General features: G+C 40.6%; 1 protein-coding gene across 12 annotated transcripts in view; it reads right to left on the reverse strand.

Moving 5' to 3' along the window:
* LOC135487501 (neuron navigator 3-like) overlaps positions 1–19,108 on the reverse strand; it is a 239,950-nt gene that overhangs the window by 94,494 nt on the left and 126,348 nt on the right. For 11 of the 12 annotated variants that reach the window (XM_064771229.1, XM_064771228.1, XM_064771230.1 and 8 more), the window contains exons 2-5: positions 14,813–14,930; positions 10,827–10,879; positions 5,322–5,394; positions 4,737–4,875 (exon numbers count right to left, since the gene is read on the reverse strand). In XM_064771229.1, the coding sequence (XP_064627299.1) occupies positions 4,737–4,875; positions 5,322–5,394; positions 10,827–10,879; positions 14,813–14,930 (383 nt within the window). Of the gene's footprint in view, positions 1–4,736; positions 4,876–5,321; positions 5,395–10,826; positions 10,880–14,812; positions 14,931–15,566; positions 15,657–19,108 lie in introns of those variants that run through there. The other variant, XM_064771226.1, reaches the window with a different exon arrangement.

Raw genomic sequence — 19,108 nt, forward strand, 5'->3', positions numbered from 1 at the left:
ATCGCATTAAAAAGCAGTCACCACCAGCACAACTGTCAGATTCAGTCCAGATGGAATACCATTCCGAAGGATATGACTAACTCTATAATGCTACAAATTCAAAGGGCTTAAACGGTTCAATAATGTCATGGCATGATAAAATCTCTTGAAAATGAAATTCAAAGCGACGAGTTACATGCAGCAGCGGATTTGCCTAGCTGGCAGTGACAAGCGAGGCTAACGGGTTAACCTTTGTTACGGAGGGTGACTAATTCCTTTATCTCTTGACAATACCCTGTCTTGGTTTACAGACACCATAATGCACAGAGAAGATGAGACAGAAAATCATAAAAATACCTTAGTCACCGATCTGGAGCTAGTTTACTAAAGGGAGTTGGGAGTAATGAAAAATGACAGACAATGAGATTAGGAGTCTATCTCTGTTGATGGGATTACTTTTAGAGTAAACACAGGGAGGATGCATTTAGAGATGGAGGGTAGCACAAGAAATGAGTTGGTAAAACCCTGTGTCTTTGGGGAGCAGGATTGTTGATGGAGTGAAGAGGATGAGGCAAGAAGTTGCATATGTTTGTCATGCCTAATTAAACAATGATACAATCATATGGCAACTCCATGGTACATGTAAGGTTTCCGATTGAGCAGTCTCTAGCTAGGAGCTGCTGTGGTGTAGTGGCTTGGACTCTCGACCAGCTGTCAAGAGGTCCCGGGTTCGATCCCCACTGTCGGCGTGAGACTGTAGGCTGATCTCTCTGTCTTACTTGCCTCTCTGCACCCAGGTGTGTAAATGGGTACCGGTCAGAAATGCACAGATTATAGCGCTGGTTGAGCAGCTCATCTGTGGTCTACTGAAAGGTTTCAGGACAGACTGAGGTTAAAGTGTAAAGTCGGATGATAACCTATATCGTAGTTGATATCAGACTATAAAACCTAAACTTTAACTTTTTAACTTTATTCTATCTCTGTTGGTACTGTAGCTACTCATAACTAGTCTTTTATAAATAAACTGTTTAGCTATTGATCCATAGCTAATGGGTTTAATCAACACATAGTTCAAACTTGACCTTAGTATAGCTGCGCTTACACCACGAAATATTGGTGGACCAATTGCACTTACACCACCACATTGCCGCGACAAATTGGTTCGGCAATCCATTGCCGATACAAATTGCCGAGCGAATTTGTCCCACCAAGCTTGATGGTCCAAATTCGCCCGGCTTGTTAAAAGCTCGGCTTTGTCGTGGTGTACGCGCAAATGGTTCGGCAATTAGCTAGTTAGATGGTTCGGCTCCAGGCGGCGCTTTCGAAATGGCGCTTTCTGCCAAGGCTTTCCGCGTTCTGCTTATTGTTTGCGCGCCATCTGTAGCCGGATTTTATAACTAGCTGCAGCGCTGGTGTAAGCGCTTGGTGGATTTTCGATGGTGCGGCATTGGTTCCCGAACCAAGATTGGTGGTCCATTTTCAGGTGGTGTAAGTGCGGCTTATGCCCCTTAATCACTTCACTGAGCCAAACACTTATAATCCTCAATAACTATCAACAATCAACAGAACATTGAACACAGCAATATCTTGTCCATCAATCATTGGTGAAGATTTGAGGTATTTGGATGGGGGTAGAACCTCCAGGGGGACATCTGTGGACCAGGGGATTACGATAGTCAATACTGATGATAGCCGCTTCACAAAGCATCAAGCGAATTAGAGCAATTCTGAAAGGAGACTTTCATTGTGATGAATGACTAGGACCAGCATTATAAGGAAGACAAAGTAAAAGCAAAGCTATCAGTATCTGTCCTTAAAAGTCATCTAAAGACAATGCAAACTTTTGAATAGTTCCCCGTTTGTATCCTGCAGTGAAGAGGCAAGTTGAACAATCTGCATTTTGAGTGTAAAGCCAAATGGTACCCAGCTCAGCCTCACAAGTTGCATACAAGAGGTACAATGTTAAACCATTAAAAAATTTGGAGTAGGTTCAACAGTTTCTGAAAGATTTTGATACTTCTAGGTACCCAAAAGATTTCTGATCAGAGTCTCCTCAGTTCACGATGACTGACAATGCCTGTAAATACATGCTCTCACCCTTGTACAGTGACTGTCCTAAGACGTTGTAGGTTTGAGATGACATGAGACACAGCTCTCTGACTCAACTCTTCCAATCATTGGTCCATTTGTAATATTCCTATGTGCCAGTTTTATCGGCACGTCAAAACGATGCTATCAAAACAATTAGATTTGGCAATATAAATTAATGAAGTCATCCCCGCTGGAATTGATGCGATAATTACACTAATGGCAGGCTTAGGGCAACCAATACTGCATGCGGCGAGCTCAATCAACTGTGAGTTTTTAAAGGATGCAACTTTGTTGTTAAAGTACACACTCAAAATCAATATTTTGCTTCCAAATCAGCTTACAGCATAAGCTTGGAGCCATTTAATGGTATACATCTCTTCTGGGGAAAGAGGATGAGTAACAACAAGACTGTTAAAGACTATTCTTTATTCATTCTTGATAACGACATCAAGATGATTTTGTGCTAGGGAGATGATTCCCAATTGCCGATTCCTGTCACAGCAGTAAGCATCCCAAAATCACCACATGCTAGATTTGTGAATCGTACGTTCAATATTTTTCATTTATCAATCAGTGTTGTCGCTCATAAAAATGAAACATGCATTATCTTTGCTATGAGTCAAATTATTGATGAATGCAAGTTGGCATTTCTGGAACAGAATGTGCCAGAGTGATTAGCAAGTTCTGCATGATTGGCAAGTTCTGCATGCCTTGCTGGTTGCTTCAATCTTTTATCACTGACATCACTTCTGTATCTAGTGCTTGTATAGTTTTCAATGGTAAAATTTTCAATCTCTGAGAAATTCCAAAGATGAGGTGTAGATGCAACAATGAATGTGATGTCTTGAAACATAATGCTCAAACGCGTGTCATATCATCAAGCTCGACTTCATCAAAAGGGTTCAAAATATTCAAGTCAAACTTCTCAATTATCTGCCGTGATTAGGAAAGAGCATCTTACTGGACACAAGAATGACACATCAAGCCTCAGGGAAAGGCAAGGAGTGACCTTCTAATGAAGACCTACAGAATGTTGAAATATAAGGATTTAACAGTAATCACTATGATATTGAAGGGATGCTACAAACTCAACTTATGAGGATTGAGGAGTTTTTGATCGGCTATGAGTCAGTTTGGAAGGAACAACTTGAGTCAGATAAGCTTGAGACAATTTTGTACTGATTTGTTTTCTTAATAGCTCATCGAGAGTCAAAAGGTCATCAGATGAATGCGTAGGTCATCAGAGAAGTGAAACTCTGATTGGGGTGGTGCATGGCTTTTAAAAGCTGTGGGCAAGACATTGATCAAACACAATTTGGGAAGAGAGGCGTGCCAGCCAGCATCGAGGATTCAAACTCCAACTTTAACTCAAACTGATTGCGTTCAGTGTATCATTCTGACAGAGCTCACTGAAAGGGATGTCAAAAATAATGACAAACAGTACTTTCATGCAGGCATGCCAGTCACAACTCGAAAAACTATCTCACTTCTTCCAAAGTGATTTTTTAAGTTGTTACTCATTGCGGGGCATCAAGGCTGACTGTCATGGCAGGAAGCTGTTGATAGAAGTCACACTGTCAGCAACATGCTACTAATTCTCTCCAGCTCAAGTTTCACCTTTCATGGGGATTAACGGGGGACATGAAATGACATGATGCATGCTTCCAGCGGAACTCTCACATTTAATCTGCCTCTGACTCATCGTGTGAGTGTCTTGAAAAGACCTGCATGTTTTCCTGCTACTATGAAAGTGAGATCATTGTTGTGACAGCTCCAGTGTTGTTGTTAACAGATACAAGTACAGTTCAATGGGTAAAACTGGATCCCTCACAGTACTGTTACCTTGAAAGGCACTGAAAAAAACACACTCTTCAACCAGCCAGTGCGCATGCCCAGAGTAACTTGACAACATTCCTCGTGATTGCATTGTGAAACTCATGTATTGTACTCGATCTATTCCCAATAGTCCTTTCAAAAGGGTTAAATCCATCTCCCTCTTCCTTCTTCTTCCTACAGCACTAAGAGTTGACGCCAAAATAACAAGTGACAGGTGCAGGCAAACCCTGTCACTGACCAGCAAATAGGCTAGAAAAAGCTACGTCTCCAGGATATGGAATAGGTCTTGTCATCCATCAATCACCCTTGAAGCAATATCTCCCTCAAAGAAACCTATCTGATGCGAGCCATGTATTGAGGAAGCGATTTTGTTACAGCCTTTTTACCCAGACACGATCAATAGCTAATGGTGTACAAGTATTGGTCAATAACAATCTAGTCATCTGAGATGTGACAAGCAACATCAGAAAAAAACACAGCATCGGATTTTGCTAAGGTTAGATTGTGGCAACTCTTACGACCCCAATGATGTTTTTCCTTTTGCTTTTCATGTGTAACTCTGTAACAACACTACATATATACTTTCTCTGTCACCATCAGAAAGCAAAGAAAACACACTGAGAGGGACAAGCTGATGTTGTCAAATAGACAGCATCTAAGAATATGATGTCAAGCTGACATCAATATTGGGTGATATGAATAAAGGCTAGCAAATGCTTTTACTTCAATTTTGTACAGAAAGGCCAAGTGTAAATGTACATGGAGTTTTAGATAAAAGCATTTACTTCTCTTTATTCATATCACCCAATGAGAGTTTGTAGAGTACTTACTTTGATTGTGACTCTGCCGTTACATTTGCATTGACATTCCTTGTTGAAGCCACCTGGGTCGCGTGCTTCTGCTGCTGCTTGTAGCGGGACAAGCTAAAGAATAGGCCAAGGATGGCTTTCAGGTTACCCTCCTTGATATCTGAAACAGACACAATACGTAATCTACGGGACACTCAGTCACTCCTTGCTTTCAGGAACACTCTAAAGACGGTCCTATTTCAGAAGTACTTTGCTCGCTAGGGGGCGCACTCGAACAGTTTAATTGCTGGATTTGAGCGCCTTACAAGTTTTTATTGTATTGTATTGTATTGTATAATACAACCTGACGCCAGACCATTTCACTTGATACATACTTACTGTGGAAACATGCCTAACGATAGAGTCATTGCAAGAGGATGGATTCAATATTGAGGGTAAACCATTCATACTAGCATGTCAGAGAGTTGTCAAATAGAACTGAAGTGAGTTTACAAATTGACAAAGCAACATTCCGTCTTCTGATCAGGTACTGAAATTCTCATTCTTAGCCAAGGAATATGGAGTGAAATCTACTGTGTTAGCACAGCTGATGGATTCCTTACTTACCTTTTGCACTTAGGCCCTCAACGTTGACACCTAAGTTGGAAAGGAAGCACAGGCATGCATTGATGTTATCAACCTGCAACGAAAAAAAGTGAAAACGGTGGTGAACATACAGAAAACTTTTGCACTCCCATGAAACTTTTATAATTGATTCTGGAGAAATTTTCATAAAGAGCAGCCGTCAAGGTCAATTTGCATGCCCGCATGAATTCCTTGGATATGGACCAGAAATTAAATTGAAAGTTAACGATGGAGCAGCTATTGGTGTCATTGTGAATGTTCGAGGGAGCAAGAAATTGGAATGGTGATCCAATTATGGTGAGCTTTGATGTTGAACACCCCAGTGACAGGCAGGACCAGCAGGAGATGGGGTGAGCTTTGATGTTGAACACCCCAGTGGTAAGGGTGAGCAGAAAAAAAGTCAAAATTCTTAAGATTGACAAGTCATGAAATGGCAAGGTCAACCCACCATGATCTGAAGTCTGCTTTAAATTTGATATTTCCCTGGCACAAGCCTTGCTAACTGGGCATATCCCACACAAACTAAATGAATACACTGAGCAACCAACCGAATCATCCAAGACAAAGAAAGATTGCTAATTTAGCTTGAAGAAGAACTTCATCAAGTGGAAACAAACACTGAAATGATTTTAATGAAACGCATACTAAATGAAGTTGTCTGAGAAGCAAATGGGAAGCAATCTACTCAACTAATGGAAGAATGTTGCAAAATAATGAATCTGATCATCAAAAGAAATCGTGAGTGAACAATTGGTGTTTTTCAACTGCAGCTTCAGAAATGAATCGATTTTTGAAAGTCTTCATATCAGCATCAGAAATGAGTTTGGCTCTTTGATGAGGAGACTACGAATGCCTTGAATTTCTCACACTGGTGCAAAACAATGTGTAAAAGCAAGAGGGGCAGGGCCATGGGTTGTCCAACATAATCCTTTTCATAAAAGAAGCCTGAGATTTCAAGCTGTGATTGATTTTGGTCGACTGCCACTACTCCTGCAGCCCATTCAAGACTGGGGAATGAGCAGGGATGACAGAATGCCAGTATCCAGAGGGAACAAGGTCTAAATGCCTCAATTAAGAGTATCAGTTCCCCCAGGAAAGGACGACTTCCAACTGACTCGTTTTTGTCATAATCCACAGGCGATGTCTTGGCCCAAGGCTAAATGGGACAGGTTCGGGTCCATTTTGATTCAATAGGGTAACCAATACAGAATTTCATGAAATGTACACGTATATATCAGTGCAGCAAGGTTGTGATGAAACTGAACTACAGGATCAGATGGAGGGATGCATTGTTGGGGTTGAACAGAGCTCAACATATTCCTTGAGAAATGATACAAAGGCTCCAACTGTTCACTTGTGCGGCCATCTGTGATCAATTTGAGAAGGGTGGCTACTTTCTAAACCCAAGGTCATAAACGATGGTCATTAGCATAATTGGTAGGTCTAATCTGAAGACAATAAGGAAATCCATCAGAATCCATGGAATAGCACCAGTTTTCCCATTGAGCAAATGATATTATTGACTCTGGATCCAGCCTACTCCACCAGACAATACTGACAACTAGACAAACAATAGCGAAATATTAACTCAACTGATTATAGGGAATTAGCAAAATCTTCGTTATGGTTGCTCATTTACCAGACATCAATTTATCACCCGCCATTTTCCCACCGGACAAAGAACACATGAACAATGAATGGATTAAAAGTGCTCCTGATTTGAAGAGTTGCCAATACAATGACATGACACAGATTTCCTGAAGGCGTACCAACCTCTAATAACAGGTTGCAAGGTTTTGTGTTTTTTCCAGGCTCGTGGGTGACGTGCTAACAAGGTGAAATGCCTTCAGGACTGCTGGTTATGCCACTGCACATGCCAAACTCGTGCCTCTTTCGAACTATGACCATTTTCGCAGATAGAAACAGGGTATCCATATGGTCTTTTCCACTGACTGAATAGATTGGCTGCAACCATGTTTTTACAAAGAAACAAGGACCTACACAGAGTGATATACTGTTCGGTGCTCGGCACTTGGGATTCCGTCCCTGCACTACACCCTTTGAAACCAATGGACCTCATGATGAAGGCACAAATAAGTTAGCCAACAGATTGTCTCAACGTGCTTATTGCCTATCTGTATTGATTACGAGGTGATCTAGAGCACAGGGAAGGCCACCAGAGCATGATTTACTGTCCTGGAAATTGGTAGTAAGATACTTCTCAGATCCAAGGTGGATATGTGACTCGCTCTACCAAAACTAGGCGCTTGTCGCATCTGAACTTGACAGGTTGATACGGACATGTTGTTCATTTCCCTATTGTAGACCTTTTGTGAAATCTATTACAAACTGATTTGGTCACATTTCACATAAGGTCTACAATAGGGAAATGAACAACAAGTCCGTATCAACCTGTCGAGTTCAGATGCGACAAGCGCCTAGTTTTGGTAGAGCGAGTCACATATGACAATCCCACAACAGAGAGGGAATTTGTACTGCTATGACGTAAGCTATGTATTGGCTATTTGCTTTCTGCTAAATCAAGTGAAGAAAAGCAACAAAAGCATTGCAGAGAAAGCCACAGCAATATTAGCGATGAGTCAGAGCTGGAAGCAAGGAGAGACCCTTATGAAACATAATACCCTGTCTTGCTTGTTGCCCTTTAACATTTAGCTCTACTGCTCCTGAGGCTGGGAGCTGACCACACTATGGTGACCAGCCCTTCAGGTCAGGCAACAGGAGCAGACTGGTCATTATGGACTTGCCCGAGGGAATGGGGAAGGATCGGTCATTATTAGGCATCAACAGATATCAGAAGTTAGGCAAAGTTACCATCTAACTGGCAGATTGATAGAAGGACCCAAGACGTCAGGCTCTAAGATGGCATTCTGGTGTAATTCAGCACTTTTGGCGCTATTGGATCAAAAGTTATTGAATGGGTTCCTCTAACCTAGTGGATTATGTATACAGATGTGCAAGCACAGACTGCACATCGTTACGAGATATCTTTTCTGAACAATGGCTGACTATCCTGTCTGCAACATTCTGTCATCCAGTTCAATTTAGACAAAGACCAAGGCAGTGTGGTTAGTCACGCTAGCTAGAAGCTAATGTCTTAAATTGGAATTTACTAATTAGCAGGAGAAATTTGGCCGCAGTAGGGTAACCATGCACACAAGAGATATTACTCACTCTTGTCCAGCCTTTGTGGAGGAAACAAATCTCCTTTTTGATTCTTTTGTTCATACATCATCAATTATTTATTAGCAAGCAATATACTTGATGGTCACTGTTTAGAAGGAATTATACCAAGACAAGGACTACCACAGAAGGAATTATACCAAGACAAGGACTACCATAGAAGGAATTATACCAAGACAAGGACTACCATAGAAGGAATTATACCAAGACAAGGACTACCATAGAAGGAATTATACCAAGACAAGGACTACCATAGAAGGAATTATACCAAGACAAGGACTACCATAGAAGGAATTATACCAAGACAAGGACTACCATAGAAGGAATTATACCAAGACAAGGACTACCAAAGTCAATGTGTCATATCTTGCAGCTTGGTGACAAAACAACAAAGATCCATTTGAACTAAACTGAGTGCTAATTATCTCCTTTGATGCTGATTCTTTATTTGATGTCTCATCAACCAAGTAATGAATCCCTGGAACTGTCATCACTCTCCCATCGTATTTACACATAGACCATTAAGGAACCTGGCGCAGTGAGAGGTTGCTGAGTGTGTTTGGAACCTTTGACGATGACTAAGGCATAAAAATAGTGTGTAATCAGAATCATCAAATCAATAATGATGGGATTAAATGGCTGTCAAATGTGCATCAGGGGTGACAAGGATGATTAACGCTTTGACTACCTGGACAGGGAAATGTTTTCCATAAAAGTTAAAGTTAAAGTTTAGGGTTTATAGTCTGATATCAACTACGATATAGGTTGTCATCTGACTTTACACTTTAACCCCAGTCTGTCCTGAAACCTTTCAGTAGACCACAGATGAGCTGCTCAACCAGCGCTACAATCTGGGCATTTCTGACCGGTACCCATTTATACACCTGGGTGCAGAGAGGCAAGTAAGACAGAGAGACCAGCCTACAGTCTCACGCCGACAGTGGGGATCGAACCCGGGACCTCTTGACTGCTGGTCGAGAGTCCAAGCCACTACACCACAGCGGCTCCTGATCCCTTTGGTATGGTGGCTTGTGTACTGCGGCAGATGTTTTGTTCTGATTTCTATCGCAGGCCTTGAGTAGAACAACTCAGTTGAAGCATCTCGCTAACATATCGCATATTGCAACAAGATCGACAATCATAAATGAAACTGATGAATAAATAGGAAAGCAATGATTTCTGAGAAAACGTCAATTTGTCAAGTCGTGAGCAACAGCTGCGGGTAATATCTTGTGCTTCATGCAATAACTCGCAACAAGAAATTGTGAGGGGAGGCATGAATCACGATCACACACTCCACTTGGCAGCCAAGGAAACTGCAAATGTCAATACAACATGTTGTCTCCACTAGTGTTTCCTGGTGTAAGTAAGTGACCGCCAAATAGCCTTGTATCTACGTCGAAGAAAGAGCTGTAGACATCCAGGTTGCAAGGCTTGAAGACATGATACCGATTTCAACTGAAATGGCAGATGACATTTTGGCAGCACATTCACATGTAACATGTTTGACGTCATCTTAACAACCTTTAACAAACCCAACACATTTACTTACAAAAGCCAATTGAATTATTATTCCTAAGCGTAACTGAATAAATTCCAAATATTTCACCAAATAATACTGCAATATCCGTAAAATGACATCAGACGAGATTCAGAGAGCTCCCACCATGTATCACCTACATCCAGTAGCAACCATGTGCTGAGAGTGAATGTGTAGCTCCGGCTGATCCATTGACTGAGGAGCACTGTCTTCTATAGCATGGGTAAACACAGGGATTAGGGCTGCAGGTAGGATATGATGATGGGGATAGATGCACAAGGGGTTTAGCCCCTGGCAATGAAAAGGAGATAAACTGCATTGAGGAAAGCTTCTTTTTATCTGCTTGTTGCACACAGGCAATTAGGCAGTCTTTGCCATGAAAACAGCCTGGCAGCCCCTGGAAAAAAGATCACTATTTTCCACATGGCCAAGACAGTTACACAAATAATGAAAGTTATTGTTTAGAACTGGGACCAGTGTAGTTAAGGCTGCCATACAAAGGCAAAGAAGATGACCATCATTGCTATTCTACCTACAGGAAACAACTTATCAAAAGGCTAGGGTATGGCATAACTTAATGAATATTATGACTTAACACCAGCATTTATCTACCAATAGTTTCCTTTCCAATTTCACACCCGTAACAAAGATTTTCATTACCCATTACCCGCAATCCCAGGACGCATTGCCCATTACTCGCAATCCCAGGAGACGTGCAGGAGAATTGACAACAAACGATGACTCACCATCTGAGCAGAGTTTCTGGGTTTCGACTTGATGTCTCGAACCTTCTCATTGGCTGAAATGACAAAGCAGAGAATAGGTTAAAGGTGATTGGCTGGTTATGGAAACAAATATCTGGAAATTGTTTCGAAAAGTGATGATCATCAAAATGCTACAAAGATTTATGCTTTCATACATATTCATAACACGTTTTCCAACTCACTAATGATAGTCTTAAAAGAAATGTATACAATCTCTGTAACTACATGTATATTAATAGACCCATCAAATTTGGCAATAGATTTTCACCAAGGAAACTGATCATATCATCTAGTGATCTACGCCCAATCCCTCGAGCCTGATTCCTTCATTACCCAAAGTTTGCCATCATCAGTCAGCAGGCCCAGGGGATTATATCCTTAATGATTTCAATATCAGCTGCAGGTTGATATAGATCACATCATATTTGAAGGTGCTAATGAGAGTTTAGAAATATACCTTAGATAAAGAATAAGCAAATACTACTCTTTATTTATTGTTGCTTACATGTAATGAATTCCTGATGAAACATAAGATGTCAGAGCGTTAGCAGATTCAAAAATATCTTATACCCAAAAGATCAAAGCCCAGCCTTCACAGGCTATGCTTTCTCAAGGCAGTGCAGATTGCTGTCATTCTTTCAAATAAAAAACTAATACTGGTTTCAAAGATACAAGGCTCAGGCAAGCCTCCTATTTCAGCTCTAAACGAACAGGCGAAAACTTTTCTGATACGAACTGGTCAGAAGCAAAAGCAGTATTATCAGTGTTGAATGGAACACTCCATACCAGTCATAACGACAGGCTCCTGCGTATGACATTGGAGAATGCTGGAGTGCCTGAGAGAATCTTTTCTTTCCCTGGCAGGCAATATCAACAGCTAAGAGCACCTTCAAGGAGATAGCGGAAGTCATCACAGCAGTGAGTCACCCCCTCAAAAAGCAACAGCTCATGAACTGTTGCTGCACGGCTTTCAAGGATACTTTAGCTCCATGCCTTGCATCTCATCAGCTCATTACTAAAGACACTTGATACTCAGCTTATTGAGTTCTTTCTCAAGAATCAAATCAGTTTCATCACATCCAACAGATCTTATAGTTGTTGCTGTTAATAACTCCTGTGCTTATAACTGCAAATTGTAGCCATAAACACTGACCTAACAAAAGGCGACCAGAACATTTGTAATTGATATTGCAGAGATAGATTTGCTGCATTCTTGAATAGTCAGTGAGCTACTATGTGCATGTTTACCAAAGCCAATTCAGAATCTCTTGAAAACTCAAGATCTGGTTCATTTGCCAGTCTCTCGATCCATCAACATGAATCATATCCCGGACCAATAATGTCCAGCAGGAGAGGAACGAGCAGAAATCTCCGCCAAACACTTCAAAGCCATTTCAACTCTCTTTCTAATTACCAATCAGAGGCGAAATGTTCGCGAGATGAATCAAAGGACACTCAATATCCCCAAGCAACAGTCTACTCCCAGTTCGTCATAGGGAACTGTCAGGGAGAAGCACCATACACAAACTCAAGCACTGTCCTGCAGTTTCTCATTGATTTGTTTGGAAACTGGACATTCTACAGTTGGAAGTTAAATCTCGTGGTGAGATTGGGGTCCTTCTTGATTTGCACAGCCCTGCTGAGGACCATATTAGGAATCAAGGAAGTGCCGTGAGAAAAGGCCATTCATTCAGTAATTGCACTCAAAGTAACGATTGCAGAAAGTTTACAAAATCTGATAAGGTTTGTTTCTCATCTGACTATCTTGAAAACCTAATCTAAATGAACCTTGCTAACAAACCACTTTTATTGATTACAGGAAGAATTCAAAGAGACAATTACTGGATGAAATTGATCTTTGATAAGAAATGAGCACATTTGCTTCCAATGGCACTTAAATGGTGAAAGTAGCATCGATCAATGACAGGTAGCTTTAAAGAAATGTGAGATGGGGTACAATTTGTTTAGCAAGGCTTACAGACAGCAGCAAGTTACAGGTGACAATTTGACTTTTGGCCATCTAGCTGCTAGCCGTAGGAAAGGTGCTGGGCTAACAAATGACAACGAGAGATGTACTACACCACCTGAAAATGGACCACAAATCTTGGTTCGCGAACCAATGCCGCACCATCGAAAATCCACCAAGTGCTTACACCAGCGCTGCAGCTAGTTATAAAATCCGGCTACAGATGGCGCGCAAACAATAAGCAGAAAGTGCCATTTCGAAAACGCCGCCTGGAGCTGAACCATCTAACTAGCTAATTGCCGATCCATTTGCGCGTACACCACGACAAAGCCGAGCTTTTAACAAGCCGGGCGAATTTGGACCATCAAGCTTGGTGGGACAAATTCGCCCGGCAATTTGTATCGGCAATGGATTGCCGAACCAATTTGTCGCGGCAATGTGGTGGTGTACGTGCAATTGGTCCACCAATATTTCGTGGTGTAAGCGCAGCTATAGTCACATTAAAAGCTCCCCACAGGTGAGAGCTGTATAAACATTTACTCAAGATTTCATTGCTGAACCATCAGGCTGTGACCTCATCTGGTTCCAGGATGATAAACTGAATTAGCCGGTGTTAGTCTGACATGAGTGCCAAAAGAAGATTGGAGTGCTGACCCAATGGGAATATACAAGTACATATACATATACATATACAGTATGTTGAGACACAACAGTTTAAAATACTGGAGGCTTTGACCAACCAGAATCCCCACTAAGTACAAAATCTCCAACTCTCAGCCAGGACTTCTGATAGTGTATGATCAGAGGGTGTTGCATTCTCAAGCCCCTTTACAAATGTCAGAATTCCCTATGTTCATCCTATGATTACTTCACAAAAAAACATCTAGTGGTGTTAAATTGCGCTTCCGTGGACAGGATGATTAGAGAATGCTGCATCATGTGATACCGGAGGAAGCTGGGTGTCAGATCAGCCATTTCCGGAAGATGCTGTAGACATTCTCATCATGTTCTGGGCTCAATAGTTTGTTCACCCATTTTTGAAAAGTATTAACCTTGTGAATATTTTAGATTTCTTTTGATGTGGGGATGCACCTGACCCTTCTGTGCCTCTTCCTACTAAGAACTGCTTGACAAGTTGTCCTTACTTAACTGCTTGGTGAAGTTCAATATAACAGCAAAGCAAAGTTTGATGCTGCCTGAGTTCATTTACATAAAGATAAAATTTTGACCTGTTCTCTTTATCTCCAATTGCCCGATGGGTGACCCCAGGCAAAAATATTTAGCACCCACCATGGCTAACTAGACTCAAGGGAGAGTGGCTAATCATGAGATCTGGCAGACAAACAACATACCCTTTCCATGGTAATAAAGATCATGAATTTGCCAGTATAAGTTTCATGTCAAGTCTGATAATCTAGATTTATATCCTTATAGATTGTAATATGTTCAGGCATATACTCAGATAACCCCAACCTCTGGAGAAATAGCAGTTCCATGAGAAAGTGCTAGCAGTTCACCGATATGTCATACCTTACTCAAACATTAACAACACCACTTAGCAGAAAACCCTTTGCAGAAGGAAAGCGTTCGAATCTCTTGAGAGCCACACAGCGTAAGAAGTATGAAATATGAATATTTTACAGACCACGACATTCCATGGTACCAGGAGTGTATGACCAGTCATTCACTGCTGATACATACAGAGACGAAGAACTCCAACGTCACTCAACAGTATCGCCATCTGACATTTAACAGAACGACTACACAGATGATGAGGACATCTATCAATTTCGAACAGAACTGAGTTCTTCTCACTCTCACAGTTGTGATCGATGATAGACTGGGCAAATGCACCAACTTTGTATACCAATAGAAATACAATGTGTTCATTTGTTCACATCAATTTTGTCTTTTATTGAGACGAGAGTAGATTCCCAGAGAGATATTAACTGTTAGATCAAAATTCAGCAATAATGTTTAAAGTATGAATAAGGTCACTTACTGACAGCCTCAATGACGTCCGCCAATAATACACCATCGCTGATATCTTGTTGGAGGTCAGTGATGAAGCGTTTATTTCGAGCTTTCTCTAGGTAGTGGTTTGCCCAATCTGTGTATATCTGCAAAACAAGAAGAAAACCACATCATTAGAAGTGATTAGGCAATCAAACTAGCAGGGCCTACAACATTACCCTCAGTCACCATGTTGAAAAAATTTTGAAAATTTTTCAAAATTTTGAACTGACTGAAAGTGGAAAAATTTTGATGGAGATTTGATATTGTTGAAAAAAGCACCTGAAGTTGTCATGAAATAGAAAGAAACTCCAACTATCCTATGATTATGCACCCACACACAAATGCCTCCACAGACGATCTTTCATCTATCATACAGACATAAAAACCGTTATGCGATCTAAGAGTACATTCTCACATTCAATATCTAGTCATATGACTTGTGAGAAGAAGTTAGCTTTGATTAGCGCTTACAAATCAAATATGAGGCTAGCACTTAATATAAATATCTTTTAACTCAACATATCTTTGGAGAGTGGAAATTCATTTCATGCACATTTCACAAGAAAAGCCAGGTTTTGTCGGCCTCAGAAGACCTCTTCTCAATTCCTCCCTTTGAATATCATGATCAGTTAATCGCTTCCAGTCTAGATTTAGAAAAGTGCAATTGATAAGTCGTATTCAAATCGAAGTTTAACGTTGCACCAAATAACTCTGAAAAGCCTAGACGAAGAGTGTACTACCTTTCTCTTGCCTTTGCCAGCTGGGTTGGGCATTGGGAGCTTTGGAGGCTCTCTAGTCATCTTATCTATCAAAGTCTAGCGGATATCCTTCCCACCAGTTAGATCATTGCATGTGTTACACACCAATTTATTTTGACCTATTTTGATATCAACACATCATTGTGCGGTCAAGCGGCACACAGACACAATTTGTTTCACCCAACCGTGACCAGGATGTTTCCTTTGAGACAGACGTGCCAGACAGAGTGAACATTCCTGATAAATCGTAAAAACTTTCTCGTTTTATCAAAAAGTCATTTTATAATTCATCAGCTCAGTTTAGTTGGAATGCTCAATTTACCAATGTATGGGTAATAACTCAACAATTTGTTGTCCTAATCAGAATAAATGTTGAACATTAAGCTGATGCTAGTCTCTTTCAAAGCCCAACATGCTTGAGTAGTGAACTTTTATCATATCATTACAGTTCTGCTACTACATCAGTGGTGTTTCAGTGAAAAACTGTTCAATTCTAGAACAAATTCGGGAGATTCGTGATGGGGAATTTGTGGTGGTCTCAGAACGTGTTCGGCAGGCAAGGAAACAAAAGCGCCTCCTCTCTTCTCAATTTCTCACCTTGAATCTCAGTTATTCGCCTCCAGATCTCCATCGTTCATTAATCATTCAAATACTATTTATATTTGTTTAGGAAACACACTCCACCAGCAAGTTATCATTTCTCTCAGCAAACATCAGCGGAATTGTTTCAATAAGTCGATCAGTGTTGTAATGCATCAGAAATTCAATCACACCACGTTAACAAGAGCGCTGAATCTGTACATCTTTCTATATGAGATAAACAGTCACTTTGGCTCTTGTTAAAATGAGCAACGCCAGCACAACCAATGACTTTTGAGGAAGATCGATACTACCGCAGAAAATGGCCCTCAATGTGAATAGCTAATGAGATGTCAATAAAGACTTTTGCACCAATCAATAAGCGAGCCACAAACATTAAGCACTCCAAGTCAGCAATACCTGGTCCACTCGAAGGGATCAGCTGCACTAACCTACTTAAAGTACCCCGGGGTTGTGGTTTGACCTACATCATTGTAGGTCAGATACCATGATAGGCGGCAACAAGAATGATGCAGTTGGGTTGATTTGCACTTATTCCAAACACTGAGAAATGACCAAAGATCACCAAGCGTAGTGCCATGAAATCAACTGACCTTCTTGATGTGGTCAAAAAGTGAATATTTTTTGGGAGGAAGTAGGTCATACTGTAGCTTAATCATGGTATCTATACCATAAAACAACATCATTTCATAGACAGTGCAACTGGCTTTTTCATGTTGAAAACCTCACTGGTACTATCAAACATAAAACACTTGTATTATCTGATAAAACATGACAGAATTTTAATAAAACACTTGTATTATCTGATAAAACATGACAGAATTTTAACAAAAGAGCCACAAGAGATTGTTCTATATGAAAATAACCTTGGTAAAAGCCACATGTAATGTCTGCTTCGATTGACCATGGGGATATCAAACTGAAGTGCTTTTATCTCGTCTGTTCCGTATATCTAATTGATTCCAACTCGTCTGTCAGATATGTTCTGACCAGTTGCTCATCCTCCATTGTACAGCTTTAAATTGACTGAATGTGAAGTCCCATAAGGTTTCTTTAGATTATTTCTAACTGAATAATCAATCAGTCTCCCATGGCCACAACACTGATTCCCAAATGACATCTCGCCGCTGGGGCAACTCATCCAATATAGACTAAAGCAGTAGGAGTTGGAATAGCAAGGGACAAATTAATCCGATAACATGATTTTGAAATTAACCTCTGGATGGCGGAAATGTACTGAAATTCTCATAATGGGTTTTGAGTTTCCTTCAAGGTCCCAAGGGGAGAAGTAATTATGTCAGGAAATATGAAAATTAGCCAAGTAGCCCCAAGTCACAAATGACCATTAACAATACTATAACATGCTTGTTGAGCAACTCGATTGCGTGATTAACAACGCTCATTAATAACTCCATATTGATCAAAATCCCCCATGGCTAAGTGGTAACATGCTGAAAAAGAAATCGTAACCAGAGATAGCTTAGGATAGTTCATCAATGTCATCATCCTTTGTCTGGCAGATGTAAGATCATACTGGCAATCTGATTCTTCTGATGAAGGAGTCGGATCGATGATAATTAATGCAACACTCCCCATCGTGGACTGAAGGCAAAGATGTCTTCGATTCAACAGGATCATGTCAGTTAGAGAGAGGCATGGCGTCAAAATGTCTACTCGATCCAATATTCCAATAATTCAGGAATCATGTCATCAGGTATGTTTGGAAAACATTTGACCTTGCGTTAATAGCTCCAACAAGAGATCCTGCATCTTGCAGATCATCCTACACATCATTCTATATTAGGACATTTTAGATTCCACAGACAGCACACACATCATTCTATATTAGGACATTTTAGATTCCACAGACAACACACACATCATTCTATATTAGGACATTTTAGATTCCAAAGACAACACACACATCATTCTATATTAGGACATTTTAGATTCCACAGACAGCACACACATCATTCTATATTAGGACATTTTAGATTCCACAGACAGCACACACATCATTCTATATTAGGACATTTTAGATTCCACAGACAGCACACACATCATTCTATATTAGGACATTTTAGATTCCACAGACAGCACCGTAGGAGACCCTACGCTCCACAATTGGGGACATATTCCTTGTTTTTAAAGCAGCTGCATTTGATCAGCAGGCGAGGTCCTGGAAAACAATACTTGACTTCAGTAAATCGAATCGTTGAACCACCTTTTTTAAAGGTGATTCAATTAAGTAAAGAACCTTAATTTGTAGGTGTTTACTCAAGAGCAGATGCTGAAGCACAACAGTTGACATTGACACCCCTTGACCAGAGTAGGTGTCTGAGTAAATAGTTAATACCAGGGGTATGTGGTGATATCAAACCAAACATCAGCCGTCCAACATTTTAGGTCTCACTTGATCGAGATGACACAATGTTTTTCATGGCTAAGAAAGTTCATCCAAAAGTTGTGCCTTTACCTTTGCAGGAGGACATGTGTAGTGGTGATGGAACTGTCTTTGGTTTGTCAGAGCTTCTTACGGAACTTGACGTTTCATTTGTAGAAGGTGATGTTCGTTTAATGGGAGGACAGGCTAAGGAGCTCTTAGTTGATATCATATGGCATAGGGACATTGAATCATTGGAATACATCTACAACCATGTATCCAAACAAACAAAAAAAGACTTCTGTCAAATATCAGTGAAAACTGAGACGGTATTTCCCAAGTTGAGAAATCTTGACATAAGAGCGGAACTTTTGAAAGACTCTTATTTTTGTCGTCTCCCGAATCTGGCAGCCATATTTGATGCGGCTAACATTGTGAAATTCTACTGCAGGGAGTTCTCGAAGGAGATAATTGAGATGAGAGATGTCGGGAATGCCAACATTATCCATGCTCTGATATTGGGAAGTCATCTTCAGATCCG

The sequence above is a fragment of the Lineus longissimus genome, chromosome 5, assembly GCF_910592395.1.
Source record: "Lineus longissimus chromosome 5, tnLinLong1.2, whole genome shotgun sequence".
Classification (NCBI taxonomy): Eukaryota; Metazoa; Nemertea; class Pilidiophora; order Heteronemertea; family Lineidae; genus Lineus; species Lineus longissimus.